This window comes from Scomber japonicus, chromosome 2 (genome assembly GCF_027409825.1).
Source record: "Scomber japonicus isolate fScoJap1 chromosome 2, fScoJap1.pri, whole genome shotgun sequence".
Lineage (NCBI taxonomy): Eukaryota > Metazoa > Chordata > Actinopteri > Scombriformes > Scombridae > Scomber > Scomber japonicus.
Window position 1 is genome coordinate 22,893,090 of NC_070579.1, and position 23,819 is coordinate 22,916,908.

Below are 23,819 nucleotides of genomic sequence, written 5' to 3' on the forward strand. Positions count from 1 at the left end.
TACACCAGTTCTCATGTGTCTGCTTCAGCTACCAGTCTGCCATCAAATTGATTTCAAGACAATGTTACTTCTCTATAAATCACTTGATCTCTGACCTGCTTCCATCCTACAGTAGGTACTCAATAGACATCTTTGGTCATTGGGCCTCTAACTGTTCCTGAGATTAAGACAAAACACAGCAAAACATGGCTGGAATAAACTGAGATGTGCCCCGACACTTTTTAAAAACAGGCTAAAGACTTTTATGTTCACCTTTAATTGGGATTGTAAGGCAAGGCAAGGCAAGGCAGTTTTATTTATATATTTTTGTTTTAATAAACTTAAATTGCTTTGGCACTATATAGAATAAACTTGCCTTTTTTACCTTCAAAATGCACATTAGTCCCTTTCACAATGGAAAAGTTGCATATTGTTTTATTATTTCAGCTCCATTTTAGTGTTGAGGAGCTAATAACTGAACATTCTGATCATATGTTTGCATGTGAATCCTGATTATTGTCGTCAAATAAATGTAGTGGAGTAAGAAGTATAATAATATAATATTTCCTTCTTAAATAATGTAGTGAATAGCAGAAAAATACTTCCGTAAAGTACAGCTTCTTGCGCTCCTGAACAAAGTATGAGAGTAAATACTCTCAGTTGCTCTTATTGGTCCTTTAAACTTTAAAAAAAATCACTCCAGTATTTTCATGGAGCTGCAGCTCTGAGCCGCACTGCTTTTGTGAGGGTGTAAAGGGCAGACGATGGGAAGCAAAGACAGATGAAAAGCGCCATAACTCAAGTTTCAAGGAGACCACAGTACATTACCTCAGAAACCTGATCCTGCTTGCAGAGTGAGATTAGAGCCCCTGATATATACCTGTGTCTTCCATAAAGGGGTTACGAGGGGGAGAGACGAAAACAGGGTCAATTATGAGACTTATCTGAAAGAGGAGGACTTGCCACACATCTGGCAGCAGGCGGATGTCATAGTGTGTGAGGGAGGGAGAGGCAGAGAGTTGGGAGCGTGTCGGGATATGAAGATACGACAGCTCTCCACAAGAGAAGACTTTTTTAAGCGTCCCTGCACTGGACCTGAAAACTCTAATTATACTACAGCTGCCAGCCGAGGGTGGAGAGAGCACCAGAGAAAACAAGCGACCAGGAGAAAAGCAGCAGAAAGAGGCAGCTGGTATTTAAACCACATCGAAGAAGGACTTCCTGCTGAGACTTGAAGCATCATCATCATATCAAGTTGTGAGTACGGCTCATTTCTTCAGCTTTTAGTTGAGATCAGTGCAGTCAGCTTGCAAAAATAAAAGTACTATCCAGTTATTTTAGCACAAATGAAAAAAGGATCATCCAATGAGGTAACTGGTCCATGGGTTTGCCAGATGTGAAACAAGCTGTATCAGATTATTGTAGGGCTGATTTTCTCTGCGCTTTTGATCAGTTTTCCAATTCACATTCCCTAAAAAAAAACATTTATAATACCAAAACAATGAGTCACTAGATTATTACTGTCAAGTATGATTCATAGACTTTGTCATGTGGATGCAATTCAGATTGTTTTTTCTGGGTCTCCTGCCTTCACCTCGTCTCTTGTGGGGTTTTTTCCACTCAAACCTGAAGTCATTGGATTGGAGTAAGAAGACCTTTTGTTTTTGTCATATTGAACTGTGGTCATTCTCTTCTAACGCTGACACAGATACTCTCACTGGCCAAAGAGTCCATTTTTTTCAGGTCTTAATTTAAAGTTATTGGAAGTCATACAAGTGAGATTTTTCATCTCAAATTGCTCATTTATCAAGTATAGGAATAGTTTTAATCACAGAGTTGTTGTTTGATATTTAGAGGGTTTTTTAAAAAGATTTAAAGACTTGAAGGCTCCTGTGTCTCACATCATTTACTGAAGTAAAAGTAGCAACACAAGTAGCACTATAGAAATACTCCAATACAAGTTAAAGTTAGTTTTACTTAAACAAGTACAAAAGTACACAAGTTAGCCTGTCACTGCTATATTATTATTGTATCATTAATAAGTAAGCAGTATTTTAATACTGCATTTGGTAATATTGTAGTTGGCTGAGCTGGAGTTTATGTTATGTTTGATTTATAACAGTGCATCAACACTATATTAACTCACATCTATTGTCCCTAAAATAGTTATTTGAAAAGATCACAAAATTAATGAAGTAAAAAGTAATACTAGTAGTAGTAGTAGTAGTAGTAGTAGTAGCATAGTACTTTAAAGAAGTACCTCAAAATTGTACAAAAAGAAGAATAGTTGAATGATTACTGTACTGGAGACAGATGTGTGTGCACACACACGTTTTTTCTGTTGTTAGTCACATTTTGTGAATTTGATCATTTTCATGAACAAGGCCGATTGTTTTTCACTTTCACAGCTTTTTTTAAAAAAGGGGAGTGTCTGCTCTGCTCCTCATGGCTCCTCCCGCTCTGTTGATGGTGCTGATGGCCGTTGCCATGGCAACTGGGGCCCGTTCAGTAGGCAGTGAGGAGGAGAACGAACTGGATTATGGGTACTGGAACTACAGAGAGGGAGGTAAATCATGAGCCTGTGTTTGATCTTTCCACGTTGCAAGATACAGAGTGTAATGAATCACTGTGTGACAAAATGTTTGAAGCCGAGATTTATAAGAAATAATTCACACGTGAACTGAATGAAATGCAGCAATTTGTGATTCATGACAAATAAATCTTACAGAGGTGACTGCAGTAAAATAATTATAACACATGTGCCTCTCTGAGTGGCCAATATTCCTGATACTCTGAGGCTGTTTTCATTTCAGCTGACAGAGTCAATGTGGCCTCAGTGCGCAGTGTGACCAGAGTTTTAGACGTCTGGGGAAAACGCATTTTCAATGAGATCAAGACTTTGCTGCACTCACAGCCCAGCACACTGCTGCCTGACTACTCCAGGTAACTTTAACACACGTCATCCTCTCATAGCTCCTGACCACAGCATCCTGTTATTATCAGGAGGTTCAATCCACTCTTTTTAAAACACACTTTTAGTGGTTATGATATAATATAATATATTTATGGTGATTTCTTTTCCTGCATTTCCACTACAATTAGTTCCTGTATAATGGTCTCCAGGTATCACAGCTCTGTTGGTACCTTGTGACCTTATTTAACCTTTTCCAAAGTCTTGTCTTCATTTAGAAGGAACGTAATCTTTTCTTTCAAGAAGGAGAGCCTCTGTTGTGATGAAGCTCACCTACTAGGTGAAATTAAAATAGATGGGGACAAACAACATAAGATTGAACAGTTACATCAATAATTGAATGTGAAACTAACTTTTTAAAATTCTGGCACCGATGACAGATGAAGAAGACATGTCAAGTCTTTTTTAAAACAACAGTCAGGTGTCTATATAAACATTGAAATAAGATTTCCCCATTGTAATCATTCCTGCTGATCATAATGAATATTAAAAGATCCTCTTCAAATGTGTTTTCAGTGTAAGTGATGGGGGACAAAATGCTCAGTGTGTCCACACAGTGTGTCCACACATACAGAAATGTATTTAAAAGTTTATCTCAAGGTTAGGTAGTCTGGGTTAGTCATATGAAGTGGATACCTGCCACATTTACAATCTTTGTTGCATCAAATTCCCTCTTTGTGTTTCCCTGTTGAGCAGTGGTGGAAGAATAGTAACAAAAAGACTTTGGTACTAAACAGACTGTAATATTGAAAGATATCTAATTGTTTGACTCATTTGATTTGCTGAATCTTCATATTAGCTTCTGATTTTTTAAATTCATTTTTGCACAGAAGGCGGCCTGTTTATTTTGTCCACCATCATATATATAGTGCGTTAGGAAGGCATCCTCAGTATGAACAGGAGGAATAATTATGACAAGAAAAAAATCTGAATTAAGTTGGCCAACTGTCAAAATTGTGAACCTGTCTTCTACCTTACCCAACCGCCTGTCTGTTGTTGTTGAGTTTTGCAGAAAACAAAAAAATGATGGTCAGTTGTCTTCCAAATTTTCACTTGAAATTATAAGCAGCTACAATGATGTCCTCCCACTTGTTTCCACCTGTACGCCTACTTTTTTAACGTGATATTTCGTTCACGGTACGTGTAGATTATCGCGGTGTTTTCTCCTTACAACTCTGCGAGTCCCTCTCTGAAGCTGAGCCTCCTCTGTTCCTCCTGCAGGGTGCGCCCTCTGTCCGAGTCCGTCAACGACCTGTTCAGAGAAGTCTCCCTGCTGCACCGGCGCATCACTGAGCTCAGCCATCGCCTAGCAACCCTGGAACCTTTCCTCCGTCGCCACGGCTACCGAAAGGAGGGGGAGGAGTTGGCGGGAGAGGGCCGTGCTCTGGTACCTCAGACCCTCAGAGGGCAGATGACTAGCCTGGCCCGGTACAACCCGAGGAGCGGGGTGAGGGCGAGCCACCCGAAGGGGGACCGGGTGGTGAGGAGAAGACGGGTGAGAGTGTTGAAGAACGGGGGAGTGAAGGTGCTTCAGAGTGAGAGATAGAGTGGAGAGGAAGAAGGTAAAGAGTGGGAATGTTTCAGATTTTGCAAATATTATATAATGTGTGAAATATATCTTTGAAATTTGTAGATTTTCTTTATGTAAAACGACAATAACTCGCCCTGTGAGCTCAGGACTGATGCAGCATTTTGTAGTCAATAACTTCTTTAATAAACTCTTGTGATTATCACTGTTTTTGTTCCTTATTGTGAGATTGAGTTTGACAAACTGGAATAGCTACAAAACTCCTTACTCATTCCTAACACTATAAATCTATGTTACTCTATCACACTTCAATTAGTTCCAGTGCTTTATTCAACAATACTTTTCTTTTAGCTTCAAGTTAAACTCTTTACCTTGTAAACAGTATCCTGAGAGATGGAGATGTGCATTTCTCAAAGAAATGGTTTAGTCATTATCACAAGATGTATTTTTATATGTTTTCTTTCTTTTCTTTAGCCTACTGGCACATGAAACAATTATGGAGACTCAAAGTGGTCAATATAAATGAAATACAGAAGATAGCTGTTATTTCTGCATGAGCAATCATATCCCAGTTTGTCTTGTCCGACAGACGCAGACTTATAATAAAAAAATGGATGTATTAAATAAATAATCACTGAGAAAAAATGTGGATGTGAAGTACAAACATTTAGAAAAAAGTCGTTTTGACTTCACTGTAATAAACTCAGCTATTCTGGAGAAGAAGCATCATCTTGCTAAATCATACTGAGCACTTTAGTTCCTCATATTTACTAAGGTTATAAAAGCAGAAGAGGAAAATGTGACATGAGAGGCCAAAAAGAAAAGAAAGGTAAAATAACCCCTGTACCTACAAACTGATTTCATCAATTGTTAGATCAAATCAAAACTTATGTTTCTTTTAACTATTTCACACCAAAAAACATTCAGTATTACATCATTTTACATTCAAACTCATCATGGAGCTTGGCACTGTCCAAACAACTGCACAATGTTGCCTTGAGGCCACAAATAGAAAAGCACAATTTAGGAATATTTCATAAAGTCTTTAAACCATTAATTTTGCTTCTTGAAATATTCATCCACATGTATTTTTTCAACATGTTATCTTGACTTAAAGGTGTAAAATAGTCAAAATGATCTTACTCCTCTCTGTCAGTGTGCAACATGTGGCTTTACTTCCAGTAACATGCAACATTAAACACACTTCAGCTCCTCATTTGATCCATCAGAAAATCTGAAAAATTATAATATCTATAAATGTGTGTGGGTCAATTAGACTTTACATTTCAGGAGCACCTGTCATTATTTTCTATACTCTGCTTTCTTTAGTTTAGTAAACTTTAGTAATAAAGCAATCAAAAAACATTAAATACAATTTCAGAGAAAAAGTTGACGCTGCATTTATCAGTGCATCACGTCCTTCATACGTATACAAGCGGGGATGCTGTGTTTTTGCCACAGGGTGTCAGTGCTCACCTGCTGCCGTAATCAGATGTGATATTACACTGATTCTTGGAGGTTTGATCTTTTGTTTTTGCTCAGCTGAAGTCAGGAACGGTCCTCGTGGGCCCAGCAGGGGGTGCCTATTATCTGCTAACATAATTATACTGTTTGTTTGCGTATGGTGATTGTGTGTGTGTGTGTGTGAGTGTGTGTATTGTGGGCACTGGCATCCAACTTTATGCCTTCATTAAAACTTTGCCAAGTGTTTCTACAGCAACCAGTTCCTCTCTGCTCCTTTCCTCTACAACTCTGCTTGTCATCTGCACCATATACTGCAGTGTGGCATGTTCCTCCTCTTTTTTTTCTCTCTCTCTCGCTGCTCTCACTTACTCTCATTTTAAGCCTGCATCTGCACACTCGCTGCTTGTCAATTCCTCTTTTGTTTCCCTGTGATTCCCCGGCATGGGTTTCATCCCTTTTTTTCATACTGTAATCTGTACATCAACCACCTCCTCCTCCTTTCCTCTCCCTCCTTCTTTTTCTCTACACTGCTATGTGTGGGCGTTAAGCTCAGGCTGTACTTTCCATTTTGGTATTGTATTGTCGATGCATTGTTGCATCCAATCCGGTTAAGATGCTGTGGGAATACTGTATAAATCTCTCCCTCTGTCTCTCTTTCGACACCCCTCCCTCCTCTCCCCATCTCTGGAAAAAGAGCCAGTTGCTAGGTAACAGTTAATTGTCAAGAAGTAGTAACATGTGTTGCAATGCATCCCGAGGTTGTTGGGTTGTTGTTGGGAGTGAACAAGTAAGCAGAATAAATGTCTGAGAGTGAACAGTAAAGAGCAGAGTCAATGTTTTAAGAAGTGGAAGATAACACTGATTAAAAGATTAGTCCTGTCAGTCTGCACACAGCCTCACCTTGTTCTGTGTCAGCATCCAGGACTGCAGATGTACAAATTCTCCCACCGAATCTATACATAAGCCATCGGTGCATTTTCAAACCTGCTGGTTTCTTTAAATAACTCCTGTTGCTGGACAAGGCTTTCAGAGTAAAGAGAGTGTGAGGGGTGAGGGAGAGCTTTGATCTCTGCTGCTCGATTCAGTTTGCATCACTTCCCTCGATATATCTCTCATTATTATTTTTTTCTCCCTCTCTCGCTTCCATCTTTTGCTCTCATGCCTCTATTTTTTTTCCCTCTTTGGTCTACAGAAAAAGAACACTTGTCCAACATGGTGAGTAAGATCAATTCTTGTTTACGAGAAGGCAGAGAGGAGCAAACAAAAGGTGCAATGAAAGAGCAGAAGATGACACTCCATTATCTCTGATCCACTCATGACCTCTGGGACATAATAATATCATCTCTTACAACATGTACTTCAACACATTTGAATGTCAAATATAAATAGGACACACATGATAGATGCCCTGTTGCACGCTGCCAAACTATTGACACAACAAATTAAAAAAAGACACTAAGTTTGAGATTTCTTGTTTTTTATTAATACTCAACACTTTTATTCCAAAGAGACAGAAGAATAATATTTCTCAGCACTTATTTTCACATTGACTGTGTTTAATCTCATTTTTCAATATTACTAAATATTCAATCAAATTTGAAATACTCTCTTCACACAAGAAATTTCTCTCCATACAAAAAATGCAAGGGTGAACTAGATTTTTGTCATATGTACATTTTTCACAGTCTGTACAGCTTGGGGATGAAGTGATTCACTCTTTTTGGCAAAAACACAAAAACTGAAGATTAGCCAAAGAGGAGAAAAAGACTAGCTTGTAAAAATGCAATAGATAATCTATTGTGCTTTCTGTGTACCGATTCATGATGGTGCTTTACAGTTTTTCTTTTGAGAAAACAATTTCTTTAACTGGTCTTTGACCAAATCAAAAAGAAAAAAAGAAACTAAAAACATAGACAAGCCTCAACTTATTAAATGTGCACACTTCTGTGTGTGCACATAACTTTGCCTGAAGTTGTTACAAAACAATTTTGCAAGGGGACCTACGAATTAAAGATTTATCCCAAATAGATCTATTCTCTGCCGTTTTGTACAGTTTTTATCAAAAGTCCATGAGCGTGAGGTAAAGTATTTACATATAGTTTTATAGTACATGTACAGTAAACATCTCTCACACACACTCTGTCTCTCTTCCATATGAGCACACACAGAGGTAATCAAGCGTATGTATTCAGGCACATACAATAACAGAAAAAATGAAACGTACTGAGATATTCAAAGGAAAGAAAGTTGTTGAAATGAAAAAGGCTTCTTCAGTGACAATGAACATGTTAACCAAGACCTCAACCTTGTTAAAGAAGCATTTACACAAATTATCAAGAAAACTGATATTTGTATAACATTAACAATTAATAGTGTTGTCTAAACCTAGTGAGATGTTTTGTCAATTTAGCCATATTTAAACTAAAATTTTGATTGGTGTTAGATTGGTGTCTTCTCTTGCACAACCAAGCACACACGCACACGCACACTCACACACACCTACAGTACTACATGGATCAGTACCAATGAAATTGATAAAATTCCAAATATCGTTCCAAAAAAAGGCCCATTTCTCTTGGGCTAAAAGTTAAGATTTAAAACAGAAATAAAGAAAAGAACTAAGAGTATACATGCAACTCCTTACAAACACTAGAGACCCCCTAGTATCATACATACTGACTTGTCAACCAAGAGAAGGAAAGTCCTCTAAATTTTTGACTGGGATGTACAAGAAACTAAATATTTGATCCATTCAGTCATATTGTGCTTAGATATTACAATTTGGTTTGGCAAGATGATTAAAAGTCAAGTTTAAGCGATACTAAATAAGTAGAAATGGAGGATATCTGTTTTAAATAGTAGATAACACTACTCTAATGGTAGGTTGTGCTGTAAATTAAACAAAACACAACTGAATTGTTGTTTTTGTAATGCGTTAGAGCAGAGATGACCTATGTTTCAGGTGTCGAGTTTTGGGTCCATCAGTATCAAAGGCAACGCTGTTTTACAAAAAAATGTACCACCTGCTTTCAGCGCACAGCTTACTTTCTACTGCCTTCCTCTTTATCCTCAAAACGTTTAGGTCCTTGAAGGCAAGTTCGTCTGTTCATCAAATTCTCAGCATGTGAAACAGATTAAGGTCCAGTGGAGGGGGAAATCGAGGTTACAGTAAATACTTATTTTTATGTACTATTTGATAAAAAGGCTTTAGTTTGAGCAATGTGGAGTGAGGTATTATGACATCATGATGTTATCCTAATTCTCTGTTAGGACTGCAAGTGAATAATTTAAAGGAATAGCTCCACATTTTAGGAAATACGCTTATTAAGATGGATATCACTCTTGATATCTGTCTGTATGGTAATATGAAGCTAGCAGTCGGTCAGTTTAAAGACTAAAGGTTGAAGAAAACAACAAAAAAGTCACCTACCAATCCCTCTAAAGCTAACTGATTAACAAGTTACATCTCATTTGTTCAATCTGAAGAAAATCAGGGTAAAATGACTAGTTTTGGGCTGGTCATTTATTTGGATGACTAAAAAGTTCAGTACGTTGTTTTAACATTCGGACTGTTTGCAACCTTTACATTAATCTTACCAGCTGCTGGTTGTAGCTTAATAATTTGGGTGCAGACAGAGTGATATTGATCTTTTCCTGTAACTCGCCACAAAAAAACTAATCAGTGTATTTCCAAAAATGTCAAATTATTTCTGAGATTATAATTTAGGTCATGAATTGTTGAAAGTCACCGTGGTCCAACAGAGTAAAATATTCACCACTCAGCCCTGTTATGCTCCTCCCCTCACTCAAATGTGACCATCTCATACTGCAGGCAAGGCTTACAGCCGTAATCATGATATAATTAACGTGCCAGGCTGCTCATCCCAGTGACAGAGGTCTCACTCCGAGACTCCATTATGTCCCCTTCCTGAACAGCACAACTGTCATGGCCAATTGAGCCAAACCCAACGAAACACCATGATGGACATTAAATGTGATTTGCATGTATCTAATGGAAAGTAGGTTTCCAGGTCATCTCTTATGCAAAAATGAATTGTAGGAGATTTTAGGAGGTGAGGAGTGATGAGGCTTGTAGGGCCTCTCAGTAAACCATTGTAAGGAAATTAACAGTTTGTGGAGTTAATAGTAAAAGAGGAAACATATTCATGTTATTTCTAACTCTTTTGTCCTCATATACAGCAGCACCACTCTGACAGCTGAACTTTTGGGGGAAACAGGAGTGTTTATTTGTCATGGCACTGTGGCTTTAACCCTTACAATCCATGCTTTTGTTGGGAATCTGTGAAGGAATTTAAGCTTCATTTACTGCAGCAATTACTCTCTTTTTCTTTGTCAAATAAAATCTGACATCTTAACAGATTCCAATGCCTGGAAGTCTAATAATATTATGAAACCTTCCACTCTCATTCTGCTCTGCTATGCACCGTTCATATCAAGACTTTCTCAGGTGGATTTTGTGTTGAAATCAATTGACTAATTGTTTGCAGGTGGATCTGTCTACCAACAGAAGAGATCTTGTGTGTAGAAAATCAGTATTAATCCTTTAAGGCACATCCAGCTCAAAATGCGAGACCCATTTGGTACTGCCAAGCAGAAAAACGAGAGGAAACGGCAAATCAGTATGATGATGTTGCTTCTGCAGCTGAAAAAAAGACCTTCTTTGCAAAGTTAGAAGTACATACAATGTACTTAGCAAGTCATGCCTTTCACATACACTTCACAGCACTCAAAAATAAGAAAAGTAAAAAAATCAAACATGGAGGAAGAATTAATAGCAAAGAAGAGTCCAAATTACAGGAACCCCAAAAAAAGATCTGTACTGACAACTGGTCCACCAGTCTCCTGTAATATTGGTAAGCTTAGAAATAATTAACATCATACAAATATGTAACATGAACTATTTAAATAAATAAAATTGAAAAACAATCCAAACCGATCATCATTAAACACTGGAATAATATTCAATAATATTATTAACATTATCAATACAATTATTATTAGTTTACCCTGTTACTTCAACAGAAGCGTTGATTTCTCATTCATGATTGTATTACCGTTGCTAAACAAAATGTTTGTTTTGGTGTTAAGGAACTGCAGGAGGGAGGGAAAGACAATGAGCATGTAAAAAGAGAGCAGAGACTGGAGATTTTATTTCACTCCCCCCCCCCCTCCATCCATCCATCCCTCCCTCCCTCTCTCCCTCCCTCCCTCCCTCCCTTTCTATCTTTCTCTGAGCGTTGGGAGCAGCACCAGAATCCTCTCCTCTCATTAAAAACTAGTCTCCCACCAGACTTCACCACAGCTTAGACTGCAGTGGCCTCTGTGCATCGTTCAAATTCTTTCCATTTAGTGGAGTGAGAACAAAACACACACAATCATGTCTCCTCATTCTCTTCACAGAGAGAGGTCGTTAGCCTGTGCTGCTTTTGTTTTTCTTCTCCGTTCCCTGCTTGTCTTCACCCACTTTGTCTTCTCTCTCTCTTTTTTCCTCTGTCTTCACCCTCAGACGTCTGACTCAATGCTGGAGAGCTTTTCGTAAACGTGTCCATTGCTGGCACCATTGAAGGGTCTCTGTCCTGGCCCCAAACCTAACGTGTCCCTGGTCCCAGGCAGTAGCTTGTTGGCCCCATGGTGGTTCCCAATGGGCCCTGCCACCCCGCTCAGACACAGCTCTTTGGGGAACCTGGGGGCCACATTGGACATCACCCCAGCTGTGGCTGACGCGGGCAAATAAGAAGTTGCTCCCATGGAGCCTCGGAAGTCCCCTCCTCCTCGACTGTTGTTGAGTAGTTGCTGCTGCTGCTGCTGTTGCTGCGTCTGTGGCTTTTTGACGTAGTACGGTTTGGCACCGTGTAAAAGACACTGGTCGTCACCGAAGGTTGGGATGAAGGGGTTCTGGTTCACCTTATCTGGGTAGAGAGATTTAGACAAGGAGTAAGTCCCGGCCCCTCTGCTACCACCACCACCACCACCACCACCACAGCCCCCACCTCCCATCATAGCTCTATCTCTGTCCCTCTGGTCTCTCTCCCCCACTGACCGCCGATGCAACCCACCTTCGCCTCCACGGAACAAACTGAAGGAGGAGCCTCCTTTGGCCCTGTCCCCGCCTATTCCGCCAAACATGGAAGACTCCCTTTCACCTGCATACATCTCAAACATATGAGCGTAAGGGCTGGGGCCCTCCATGAAGCGGTCTTTGTCTTTCAAGCTCACACTTCGGGGCTGGGGAAACTGCCCCCCAACGCCCCCGCCAACACCTCCCATGCGGCCTGCTCCCTCCCTCTGCAGGTCCACAAATGTGTCATATGAGTGCTGCCTCCGTAACACCCTCCCACCTGGTCCTAGCTTCCTGCGCTGTGCCTGAGTTTGTGGTTGGCTGGGTCCTACGCTACCCTTCACTCCAGCAAACACCATGTTATTATCCTCGCTGATATTGTATAGGTTGCTTGGCTGAATCTTACAGGAGTCACAGCGTTTGCAGGAAGCAGAGCTGGGGCGACTGCTGTTCCCCCCAACCCCGCTAACTGAGCATGTGCTCCCTCCTCCTGCACCTCCACCATGGTGACACACGCTATGGCAGTTACGACACTCCCAGTCACCTCCTGCTATGCCTCCCCCTCCTATCCCAGAAACACCCTTCTCCCAGCAGGTGTGGGCCTGCTGCCCTGCCGGGACTGAGCCAAGCCCACCTTTTGACTCCGGCTTCTTCCCTTTACCTTTGAGGAAATCTTCCACAGGTACTAAACTTTTACAGATACCACCACCGCTACCACCGCCCACACCACTTCCTCCACTTCCACCCTCTTGCTCCCACTTGGCCTTGCCCTCCTTGGAGCGGAACTGCTCCGCATAAAAATCCCTCAGGTTCTCCTTATCTTTGCGGAATAAGTAAGGTGAAGAATTACCCCCTCCTCCTCGTTTCCGCTCCAGGGGAGGTGAGACCGTGCGGTGTGCCAGGGGCCCGTGGGGGAAGTGGTGGTGGACGGTGTGGTGGTGGGGTCTCCTCCTGAAGCCGCTCAGCTCTATCTCGTCCTGCTCCCGTCTGCATTTGGCTGAGGCTGGCCTCTTTTTCAGGCTGTCCCTGTACTGCTTACGCCGCTTGTTGTTGCCCTCCAGGTTGCCATAGGTGACAGTGTGCGTGGAGATATCTGACACATCAGAGCGAATGTTCCCATCATCACCCCCAGAGCCTGCCCCACCCCCTCCTCCACCACAGTACCTGTCATGACCCCCGATGAGCCCTGTGCTGGATGCACCTCCTTTGAAAGAAAACCTCCCATACACATTGCTTCCCTTGAACCCACCCTGGTTGGACTCCGCAGGGGTGTGGCCAGCAATCAGGTCAAATTTATTGGTATTCCTGTGAGTCATGGAGGGGCGGGGCTGGGTGGTGAAGATAGGCGCCACCCCTCCCCCTAAACTGTCGCAATCGAACATGCCCCCCTCCAACGAGCTAGCGCTGCCTAAACTACGCGGCCTATTAGGTGGGGGGCCGGACATACCCAGAGCCGAGGCCGGGTGGTGGTGCCGATAATGGTCCTGGTACAGGTTGCTGTCCTTCAGGGGCAAGTTGCCAAAAGTCCTTTCCACCTCGCTGATGTAGTCACTGAACATGTTGTCCTCTGGTATGTAGGGTGGCGCTGACTTGCAGTCTGCTGGGTGGCCCACCAGACTGCGCCGATGCTCCTGGATATCATAGATAGCCGACTCACGACCACTGTGACTGTATTCCAGGGCGGCGTGTGGAGAGCCATTAATGCCCGGGACCGCAGTCATGTCCTTGGCAGTGCGGAGCAATCGCAGGATGTTGGAGTGGGTGTTGTTCATGTTCTTCTTCATGGTGGCTGAGGGTGAGTCTATGGTTGACTTGTTTTCCTCGATTTGTACCCCATGGATGCAGCTGTAGATTCCCTGGAGTGCGAAAATTGGAGAAGAATAGGGAGGTGGAGAGATAAAGAGAGGGTGAGACAGGCCATGGGAGGAAGAAAGAGAAAGAGTGGTATGGTATGAAGCTCCATTGAGAAGAAAAAAAAAACAGCCAAAAGTTTGGCATTAGTGGAGTCAAGAACCAGAGAGGATTTGATGTTAGATAACCAAACATCAGACACATAAACAGATCGAAAGACAGACAGACAGACAGACAGACAGGGAGAGAGAGAGAGAGAGAGAGAGAGAGAGAGAGAGAGAGAGAGAGAGAGGCAAACAGAGACAGACAGAGGTTAATGCATTGCCATGTTCTCTCTGACCATTCTCTTGTTTACACACTATTAAACAGTAATAGGGGCTAAGTTCATAAATGACTTTTCTCAGGGGAACAGTATGGACCCGTTACTGCTGCTGCTCAGTACTCCACCTCAGAGTGAGAGAACTGAGAGGAATGAGCAGATCAAAGCCATGATTGATAAAGGAAAGAGTGCAGTAAGCTCATGGTTTTGACCACCGATCAATAGCTTTAAGCAATCTCATTTAAATTCAGCTGACGCAGGCTTTCCACCACACAATTGTTTTTATTTCCTTTTATAAAAACATTGTTTAATAATTGAATCACTTTGTAAACGCTTGCTGGACGTTCTGCTGAGATATGACACAACCATTAACAATTTAAAACATTTAAAACATGTCATTGACTGTATCAGTATGTGTGTGTTGGTTTTGATTGGTTGGTTACAGCTGGATTCACACGAGGGGGAGGTTTATGCGAGTGAAGTCAAACATGGGTATTTAAATGGGGGCTACGGGGAATCTGTGGTTGAGGCAAGCATCAAATCTGAAAGGTCGAGGACACACTACCCACCAGCCAAAATTCCTCAAAGGCGTCAACTTGTCAGAAACAGTTTCTGTCTGTCCCTTAGTCACTTTCCCCATCGCCAAGTTACATTCATGAATCTGAATTGTCAACCCTCTTTTCCTTGTATGCCTCCATTGCCTCCTCTCTTTGTGTCTATTTTATCTCCATTTCCGGGCCCTCAGTGAGCGGCAGCCTCTCCAATGGGATTGTCTGTCTTTATCTCTCTACATCTATAGCTACTATGGCTGCTGTGAAAGGTAACAGAACAGAGGTTACCAGAACAGCACTGTGTCTATTCTTTTCTGATCTGCTTTGTCCTGCTACTGTTTTTTTTATCATCACCTTTGCTAACTGATCTCTTTTTCTCTCGCTGTATTTTATTAGCCCTTTGTAGTCTCCTCACTTGTCCATCCTTTCACTGTCTGTGCACCATATGTGAACTGCAGTTTTCTTGAAAGCTGTACTGTGTTTAACTTTTTTCCCCTCTTACTTTGCAACTTGAGTTAAACCAGGAAAGCTATAAAATTAGTCACTAGATGTTGTAACTCTACAAACAAGTCAGTGTCAAGCACATTATAGCTCTGAGTAAATCTTACCACGCAAAAGGCTGTGCTTGTGTTTTGCATAACAAATGTTACACTTTAAGAGGCTTTAAAGACAATGAGATTGCTGCTTCACACTACACAAGGGCACCAGGCAAAAGAAATAACTTAACGCCAGATTTGCCTTTTAAGTTATTTCAGGTTAGTCTGAGTAGGTGTAAACCAAAGGACATTACAATTAGAAGCCCTTTCAGGCTGAACACATAAACACTGGTGTCCTTTTCTCAGGCAAATAATAATTAAAACAATTTGCATGTGAGTGCCCCCTCAGCCCCCATTTCCTCAATGGTCAAAGAGGCTGTGAAGACTCCTCTAAATAGTTAGGGTTAGGTTATTTATTGGTTATGATTCTTTAGTAAATTAATCACATTGTAGTCGACTATTGACCCATATAAAGTCAGAAAGGTTAGTGACATGGTTTGACTTAAGTAAAAACAGAGTAAAAGTTAAGGTGTCAGTATCCTTCAACCAGAGTGCTTTTTGGATGGTCAAGCAGCATCTAAACCCCTTTGAAAGGGTTTCATCTAAAAAAAAAATTCAGACAAAAATCCAAGAAATGTCAATTTAATGTAGCATGGCCAGGTGTGCGGACCTGAGAAAGTAAGAAGGGTTTTAACTTCTCTGCCAAGCTTTCTTTTTCTTTAATTACTTCTGTTAAATATCATGAGTGCAACTAAGTGAAAATTAAAGACTGCCCTCCAGGAAAGACTGTCTAAAAATATTATCTCACCCCTCTCTACGACGGCCGGCTTTTCACCCTGCCTTCTAGTGTGGCCCATCAAACTAGTTCAGTTTGAGCACACTGACACCTTTAATTACTGTAGAGTAAATGTTTGCTCTTAAAGCACAAGTTTTGCTTACATTATTCATTCCTTTTGAGGCTACTAGAAGTTCATAGTTACTGTCAGTTGCACCCAAACCTCACAGATTGCACTGGTTAGTTGTGTTATTGTTCTGAAATGAGCTATTATTATACATTGTGAAACTCAATTGAATATATTGCATAACATATAAAATATCATAAAATGTAAGTGAACCTAAATTCTAAATATTAATATTAATAAATTCTGTATTAAAATTAATCATAAACTTTTAATGCAGTTATTCACATCAAATATGTCTTCATTTTTTATAGTATGAGAATTCTCAAAAAGAAAATGTGCCACACATCTATATTTGAAACTAATTAGTGCTTTGAGAAACCCTGTGTGGCAAAATTAGGCCTGGGACTGACAGGGTTAAATCAATTTTGTGACAACGGTATGTTACATTATTGTAATCTTGTACTTCACTGACTAAGAGTGTGTTCCAAAAATCAGAAATGCAGAATTCCTGCAGAACTGAGACATTTTTTCCCCTGTATATTGCAGGATGCTCTAGACTCGTTCTGCCTGAGCTTAAAAAACACACAGGTAAGTCAGGTGAGTCATCGTTACCCCTGACTGACTCGATACACCTCAACCACAGCCAGTGGTTTTAAAACAACCGCTCTCGTGATCTTTCTGTCAGGAGGACAAAGGTCATATCTAAAATAAAACACAAGTACACTCACTCTGCTAATGGAGAAGGTGGCCCCGGGCTGTCCAGAGCACACGCCCATGAAGCAGAAGCGCAGCTGCCAGTAGAACCAATGTTCACAGATGAAGGTGATGAATGACAGAATCATGGCAGCCCCAAGCATGTAGAAGACCCCTGCCATGTTGTCCACGTCCAGCTGACTGCTCATCACCTCGTTCTTCTCATTGTGGCAGATGCCTGTTAGCCATAGGGCCTCAAACTCCTCCATATCACCTGGAGGATGGAAAGACACATGGTTGCTGTATCGTTTGTGTGTATGTACGTGAGACCAAGAGAGCCTGCACACTTGGATTGGTTTGCCTGTAGGTGCCTGTACATGTATGTGTGAGTCTGAAAAGGGAGGACACATTTTTGGAAGGGGAGCTGATGCTAAAAACAGCTCAGGTCTTATGTATGTACGTGCAACAAATGTCATGTTGAATTATTTTGACTTAACGGCCTCCAGAGGATCATCCTCATTAATGATTGCTTATGCAAGGCTAAACCTTCCTTGTTGTGGGAAAAAACAACTGCCTGCTGGGACCTGACAGTCCTCAGGGAGGAAGTGTGAGTGGTCATGTGACAAGTATTTCCAACCTAAAATGTGTCCCCCTCAGTTTCACATCCCTGCAGGCATTGCTAAGGGGCAACGACATGTCCAGAGAGATTTGTTTGATCTGCACCAATGGTCTTTTTTTGTTTGTGTCTGTGTAAGATCAAGGGGGTATACACTTTCCCAATACTGGGTGAATTGATCTCAGACAGCCTTCAACTGGTTTTTACTAAGATTTACTTAAATAAAAGAATGCCAGTGAGGGAGAAAGTGCTAGATAAACAGCAAAAAGAATTAAACAGAAAAAACATGAAGTGGGCCAAAACATACAGAAGCAGGCAGCCACATTTTAAGGGAAAAGGAAGTCTGAGGTATCTTATTTTCATTCGTTTATTCAGAATTTTTTCAGCATTTTGTATAATATATTTTTTCACCTTCTAACAGTTAGATGAGAGGAGCGATACTTATCTCATGTCTGTGCGGAAGACAGTTAGCTTACTTTAGAATAAAGACTTTAAATGGGGAAACTGCTGGCCTGGCTCTGTCCAAAGCTACCAGCACCTACAAATCTCACCGATGAACATATTTTGTTTTGTTTGTTATCTTGTGCACAAACAAAATTGTATAGACAACTTCTTATTTTTTTATTTTATTTTGGTGGCCTTACATGCAATTATGCATGGTGGCAACCTCACTGTGACAACAAGACATCAGGAAGTCATCATGTCCAGCTTCTGTTTGCCAAGAAATATTTAAAGAACCTAACTTCCTGTAAGACCACAAACTGGTGTTGAAAGACTAACTTCACCCAGTCTAATAGTCTGGTTTGTACTGCCAACTAATCGTGACAACATGCTTTTTGAACACCCTGTACAGCTGTGATGTAGTGTGGTATTATAAGACCACACTACATCACAGCTGGATGTGGTCAGATGTGATCTGTGGTACTTATGACTACAGTACACTCAGCAGTGATGTTGACTTTTAATTTATAGAATCCAGTACAGCTGTGGGTTTTTTTTCTCCATCATCCAAAATCTAGTGTGGGACTTTAAACCCTTTAAATAAAGATACAACATGCTATGAGCCTTAGAAGTGTTGTTAGGTGCAGTTTTTAACATTGGACAGAGCCAGACTCACTGTTTTACCCTTGCTTCCAGTCTAAAAGCTAAGCTATGCTAATCACCTCCCAGCTACAGCTCCATACTTAATGCAGACAGGATGTCTTCGTTTCCCTTGCTGAATGGAACAGAACATTTCCCAAAATGTTGAACTATTCTTTAAAAAAAGAAACGTTAACATTAGTGATAACTGCATTTTAAAGAACAAAATGAAGATTTAGTTCATGTTTAAAATAATAAATAAATAAATAAATAAATGAATAAATATAATGTTCATAATAAAAAAAACAAAAAACACTTTAAAATAAACACTATTAAAAAGTATTCAGAGTTTTGCATGATTCATGTGTGTAAGACTGTCTCAGTAATATTTGCAGATTGCAAAAAAAAAACCCAACAAGAACCAAGTACAATCACAGAAAAAGCTTGATGCCACTGTTTTTATTTCTTGGGATACCTGAATATCCTCTTCAACATCTTCAGAACAGAGAAATGCAAATTGCAAATTAGTTTCCATTTAGACCTGGTTCCAAAGTGTTTAATGCCTGATTGAAAAATGTTCTTATCAGCTGCAAATTTCAATGACAAGGAGATGAGGCCATGATGGACACTCTGCTGGATGTACATGACTTGTTTCTGACACAATTAAATTGGATGTAGGAACTTGATCAACATACAGAATCTATGATTGTACTGAAATCAATATTTCTTCTTATCCAGTGTGTTTTTTCCATCTCTCTCCTGCTACATCTTCACCCTCTCCACTTCTTTCCTTCAGTTTCTTGTTAGTAGGCCGCACTTTTAACATTATGTAACAGATATGAGCAAACATCGATGAGTCTGATCTCTTAACCTGACCTACGTATGCGTGCTGAAAGCCAAATAGTCGACATGAAGTAATGAGAGGTAATGTCTGATGTGTTGGCCTCATGTACACCGTTGACAGAACAATAAGATTTTATTTCCAATTGATAAATTTAAGTAAGTATGTTACCTGATCTTTAGGGAGCACACACTCTAGCAGGCACACACACACACACACACACACACAGACTGTCACTTGTGTACGTTAGTGTACAGATCTAAGTCAATCTGGCTCCTGAAGATCTAATCCAAGGTGAATGTTCTCTCTGCATTTACCCCTTCATCCATCACACTCTGGGATGGAAAGTGATAGCACATCGAAGGCCATCAAGTGTGTGTGTGTGAATTTGCTGTACAATGTATGATCTGATGGTGAGCAGTATGGAGCACATACCTCTCTGAAGTGCTACTGTAGGTGTATTTTCCAAAGGCAACAATTCACATCAGGGACAAGAATTTATTTTACATGAAACTTTCTCTAAAAAACAAAAAGTGCTGCAAAAGTAGGCTGGTGATATGTTTAAATGTCAAATTATTTGATTCCACTTCACCTCTTTTCCTAGAGAACCCCATTCCTTCTCTATAAGCAGATAGACCTTTCCTGTCATAAATGAAGAAGTACAGGACATACTACAATAAAATAGGTGTAGTCAATGCTTGAAGGGGACTTATTTTGTTGATTTCCACTTCAATATTTTTATTCTGATATTCCAATAGAGTAGGTTACATGGTTCACAATTTAAAAAAAACTCCTTATTTAGATTTAAAAAAATAACACAATATAATACAATGCAATATACAATATCGGGTCATATAATAATACCAGAAACACAGCAACATCAACAACAATAATAATAATAATAATAATAATAATAATAATAATAATAATAATAATAGTTGTATAGGCCTGCGTCAAATAGGTTTATTTACATAAACATATACAGTAAACGGTCGCGGTGGATTCTGGCAATTTGCAGTAGGAGCAGTAGGAGGAGCTAAATGAGCCTGTTTTTTTTTTTTTTTTGTTTTTTTTACGGATTACTAGTTTCATGTAATGCTGTCTTTACATAGTGACAGTCTTAGCAAATATGACAAAAAGTTACTTTTATAAGACTTACCAACTGCAGCTTTAACCTGACACTGCCTTCTTTTATCCTGCTGCGGCTCTGCGAGTGGACGATCTATTGCTGGACCGGCCTTGGCGCAAACGTGTTCCGCCCCCAGTTCTTCAGCCAGCTGCAAGATGAAGGCTCGCCTTGCAATATTGCTCGGCATGCACTTTTTAAACGGGATGTAGGCATTTATTGCAGCCATATCCATGATATTGCAGAACACTGCCACTGGCCACCTTCGTTGCCACTATTACTGAGTAGAGCTGAGCCATCTGATGCAGCACATCAACCCTGAACTATAATGATGGAAATTAGTGCAATAGTAACAGCTACAGTGACAATGTTTGATGAAGAGCTGCAGATGACCAGCACACCTCCCACAGGTAAACTACTTATCTTATTTTGCCATGCTGTGTAATGGAAAAACACTCACAGTGTGCCAACTAAAATCCTGGCTAGAAAATGGAAAAATGCCATATTGTTAGCGGAGCAGAGCAGTGAACTCAAGTGCAGTGCATGGAGTAGATGACCATAAAAAGAAATCCGTCACAAGCTGAAAGCTGACAGTAGAAAAAAACTTGCTGAACTGAGCATTTAGAGCAGCCTGAAGCCGGTACTTTTGCTCACAGGGACTACTTCTACATACATTTGTCTCATTATTTGACACATGTAACATTATATATGACTGAAAATAACAAAAAGCATAACAGGTTCCTTTAAGTTATCTTTCTTGTTGCCTGTCAGTGAACAATATACAGTATATGTTACAGGACATCATCTATTGACCTTAGAAAAGGCAAAATCACAAAAGATTTTAATTTTGTACGTTTTCAAAGCTTTCAACCATATCATGAGGCCTTCCTCAGTTGATAGTTGGCTCAGTGGTCATGGAGTTGTTATCACAACAGGTTTGTATATGGCATGAAAAAGATGTGGCTAAAAGCTTTGGAAAAAATCAAGTAAGCGTATCTTAAATAACTGACAGCAGAATTTATGAATGATAGTCTCCTTCAATATTTTGTAAACTGTAGTGTCCTATTTTATTTTGTATAACATGCAAATCTGAAGCTTTAAGAAGTGTTCAAAAAGCTTAATTTCATCTCCTGCATGAGTTCAGGGGATGGTTTCAATTTTCAACCAGCAGATGCTCTTTAGAGATATGTGAGCACTGCTTGGTAGGAGGGCAGCCTTTTAGAAGTCTCTACTCAGTACCATGTCCCTTCACTGTGTCCTGCATCAACCCCAAACTCAGCGTGTCTCAGCCAGTCATTTGTCACCAGAACTCATTCAAATGGAGGCAAAAAGTGGACATCCATACTATGGGCTCAAATCACCTCAATTGCCCCAATCCTCTTATATACCCCTTTTCCACCGAGCTAGATCCAGTGCTGGTTCGGAGCTAGTGCTAGAGCCAGTGCTCAGTTGGTGCTACTCCAAGCACCTCTTACGAACCTGTTGCTTTTCCACCAGCAAGGAGCCACGTGATTACGTCACTGTATACCAGCGCGCGCCTTTGGCGCACTTCCATGATTCACCAGTGAGAGGCAGCAACATGGCGCAAGGCATCTAGCATGCCGGAAACGAAGAAGAAGAAGAAGTAGAAGAAGAAAAAGAAGAAGAAGAAGAAGTAGAAGAAGAAAAAGAAGAAGAAGAAGAAGAAAAAGAAGAAGACGACAGCTCTGGCAAAAAATGATAAAAATACTCCTAATCAACAAATCTTTAACCCTCTGTAAATGCTACACTAGTCAGCTAATGAACGTTAACCCCGCTAGTCTGCTAATAAACATTAGCCCCGCTAGCCGGCTAATAAACGTTAGCCCCGCTAGCCGGCTAATAAACGTTAGCCCCGCCCCCAGTCCGCTGACATAATCGGTTCTTGCTTTAGACCAGCAAAGAGTTGGTGCTCGCTCTGGCACCTGTTCTGAAGCTCTGGGCTGGAGCTTTGGCGGTGGAAAAGCAAAGAACCGGTGCTTAGTCAGGCTCTGGCTCCGAACCAGCACCAGCTCCAGCTCGGTGGAAAAGGGGTAATAATGGAGCCATGGCTCTGAGGCCCACATGGATCACTGCATCCTTTGAATGACGGCAGACACTCTGTTGTCTTCTTTCGGTCACTACCCAAAACACACAACAAGAGCTGGGGCTCAAAACAAAGACGGACATAAAAAATGAGTATCTGTGGCACACACATCTGTTTACAGATGGAGTCACCACAGTCTCTCCACTTGCCATACACACACTTAAGATTCAACCTCCTCTTTATATAAATATTCAAGAAGACAAATAAACTTGAATCTTGAAGATATTTATGATCGGGGCGCCGATTCTGTGGGTGCTTCGGGGTCGGAGCACCCACGTGCGCCGGCGCACACTTGTCACTGATTGGCTTTCTTCTGTGGAGGAGTGTATGGTTAGGGTTTGTTTTTCCTTTGGAGCCTTTTGCGTTAGGTTGCATTGACAATAACTCCTCGTATGCATCACCAGTGTGTAGACTGTGTGTGTTTGTGATAGAGAGCGTGTGCGTGTGTGTGTGCATGTGTGTGTGTGTGCGTGCACGTAGGAAAGAGCATATGTGTCTGTTTATTGCGGCCGCTGCTGTCTAGATGTGTGAGACGAATGTGCGCACGTCAATTTAGCAACTAGTCATGCAAGCACCACGGTGAGCACCCACAAGCAAAAACATAAATCGGCGCCCCTCTTTTTGATATTGCCACCATATTGTTGAATTGATCAGCTGGTCTCACAAATTTTACAGAAATAGATGCTAACATGACAAATGTTAGCATATCACTTATCACAGCCAGTGAGACTGAGCTCACAGCGTTTATGTCTGTATTTTATTAGGTGGTTTTATAGCTTTCAGCACGAAGAAGCTACAGCAAGCAAGATTATAAACATGAGCGTATAGTTTACACCAGAAAGCCCATCAAACACTTTGTCGAGTTTCCCTTGCTAAGGTGCTGTAAACTTTGCCAGAACAAATCAAAGTATATTAAAAGTTTCTCTGTTGAATTTAACAGTTGACCACCCCAGTCTGGCATTCCATGGGCCCTGTTCCTGAAATCCATGTGACACTGAAGAAATATGTCAGTCACAACAGTCGAACAATATCCAGAGGCTTCAGCATTTCAAGACTAATCTCGTCCACAGTGCTCCCTCTACCTATTTTAAGTTGAGGTCAATATTTCCCTGTCCCCCACCCAAACAGTCTTTATCATGTGCTGCCTCCTCTCCCTTCCACAGTTACCAAATAAACAAA

The 23,819-nt window shown here is 40.9% G+C and overlaps 2 protein-coding genes across 6 annotated transcripts in view; one reads left to right on the top strand and one right to left on the bottom strand.

Annotated features, from left to right (window-relative positions):
- The first annotated feature begins 877 nt into the window (after positions 1-877).
- On the top strand, positions 878-4,677 carry si:ch211-243a20.3 (uncharacterized protein LOC100151507 homolog). 2 transcript variants are annotated; one of them, XM_053335083.1, is made up of 4 exons: positions 878-1,236; positions 2,388-2,545; positions 2,793-2,922; positions 4,172-4,677. In XM_053335083.1, exons 2-4 carry the CDS (start codon positions 2,425-2,427, stop codon positions 4,494-4,496), a joined length of 576 nt encoding a protein of 191 aa, XP_053191058.1. In that variant the 5' UTR covers positions 878-1,236; positions 2,388-2,424; the 3' UTR covers positions 4,497-4,677. The 2 variants fall into 2 exon arrangements, with proteins under 2 accessions (XP_053191058.1, XP_053191049.1); XM_053335074.1 differs by having other exon boundaries at positions 2,403-2,545.
- A 6,788-nt stretch (positions 4,678-11,465) lies between these two features.
- The window catches only part of grin2bb (glutamate receptor, ionotropic, N-methyl D-aspartate 2B, genome duplicate b), a 76,067-nt gene continuing 63,713 nt past the window's right edge, over positions 11,466-23,819 (bottom strand). For 2 of the 4 annotated variants that reach the window (XM_053330369.1, XM_053330361.1), the window contains 2 exons: positions 16,909-17,147; positions 11,466-13,877 (listed from right to left, as the gene is read on the bottom strand). In XM_053330369.1, coding sequence (XP_053186344.1) covers positions 11,466-13,877; positions 16,909-17,147 — 2,651 coding nt within the window. The remainder of the gene's footprint in view (positions 13,878-16,908; positions 17,148-23,819) is intronic. The other 2 variants (XM_053330385.1, XM_053330377.1) reach the window with 2 other exon arrangements.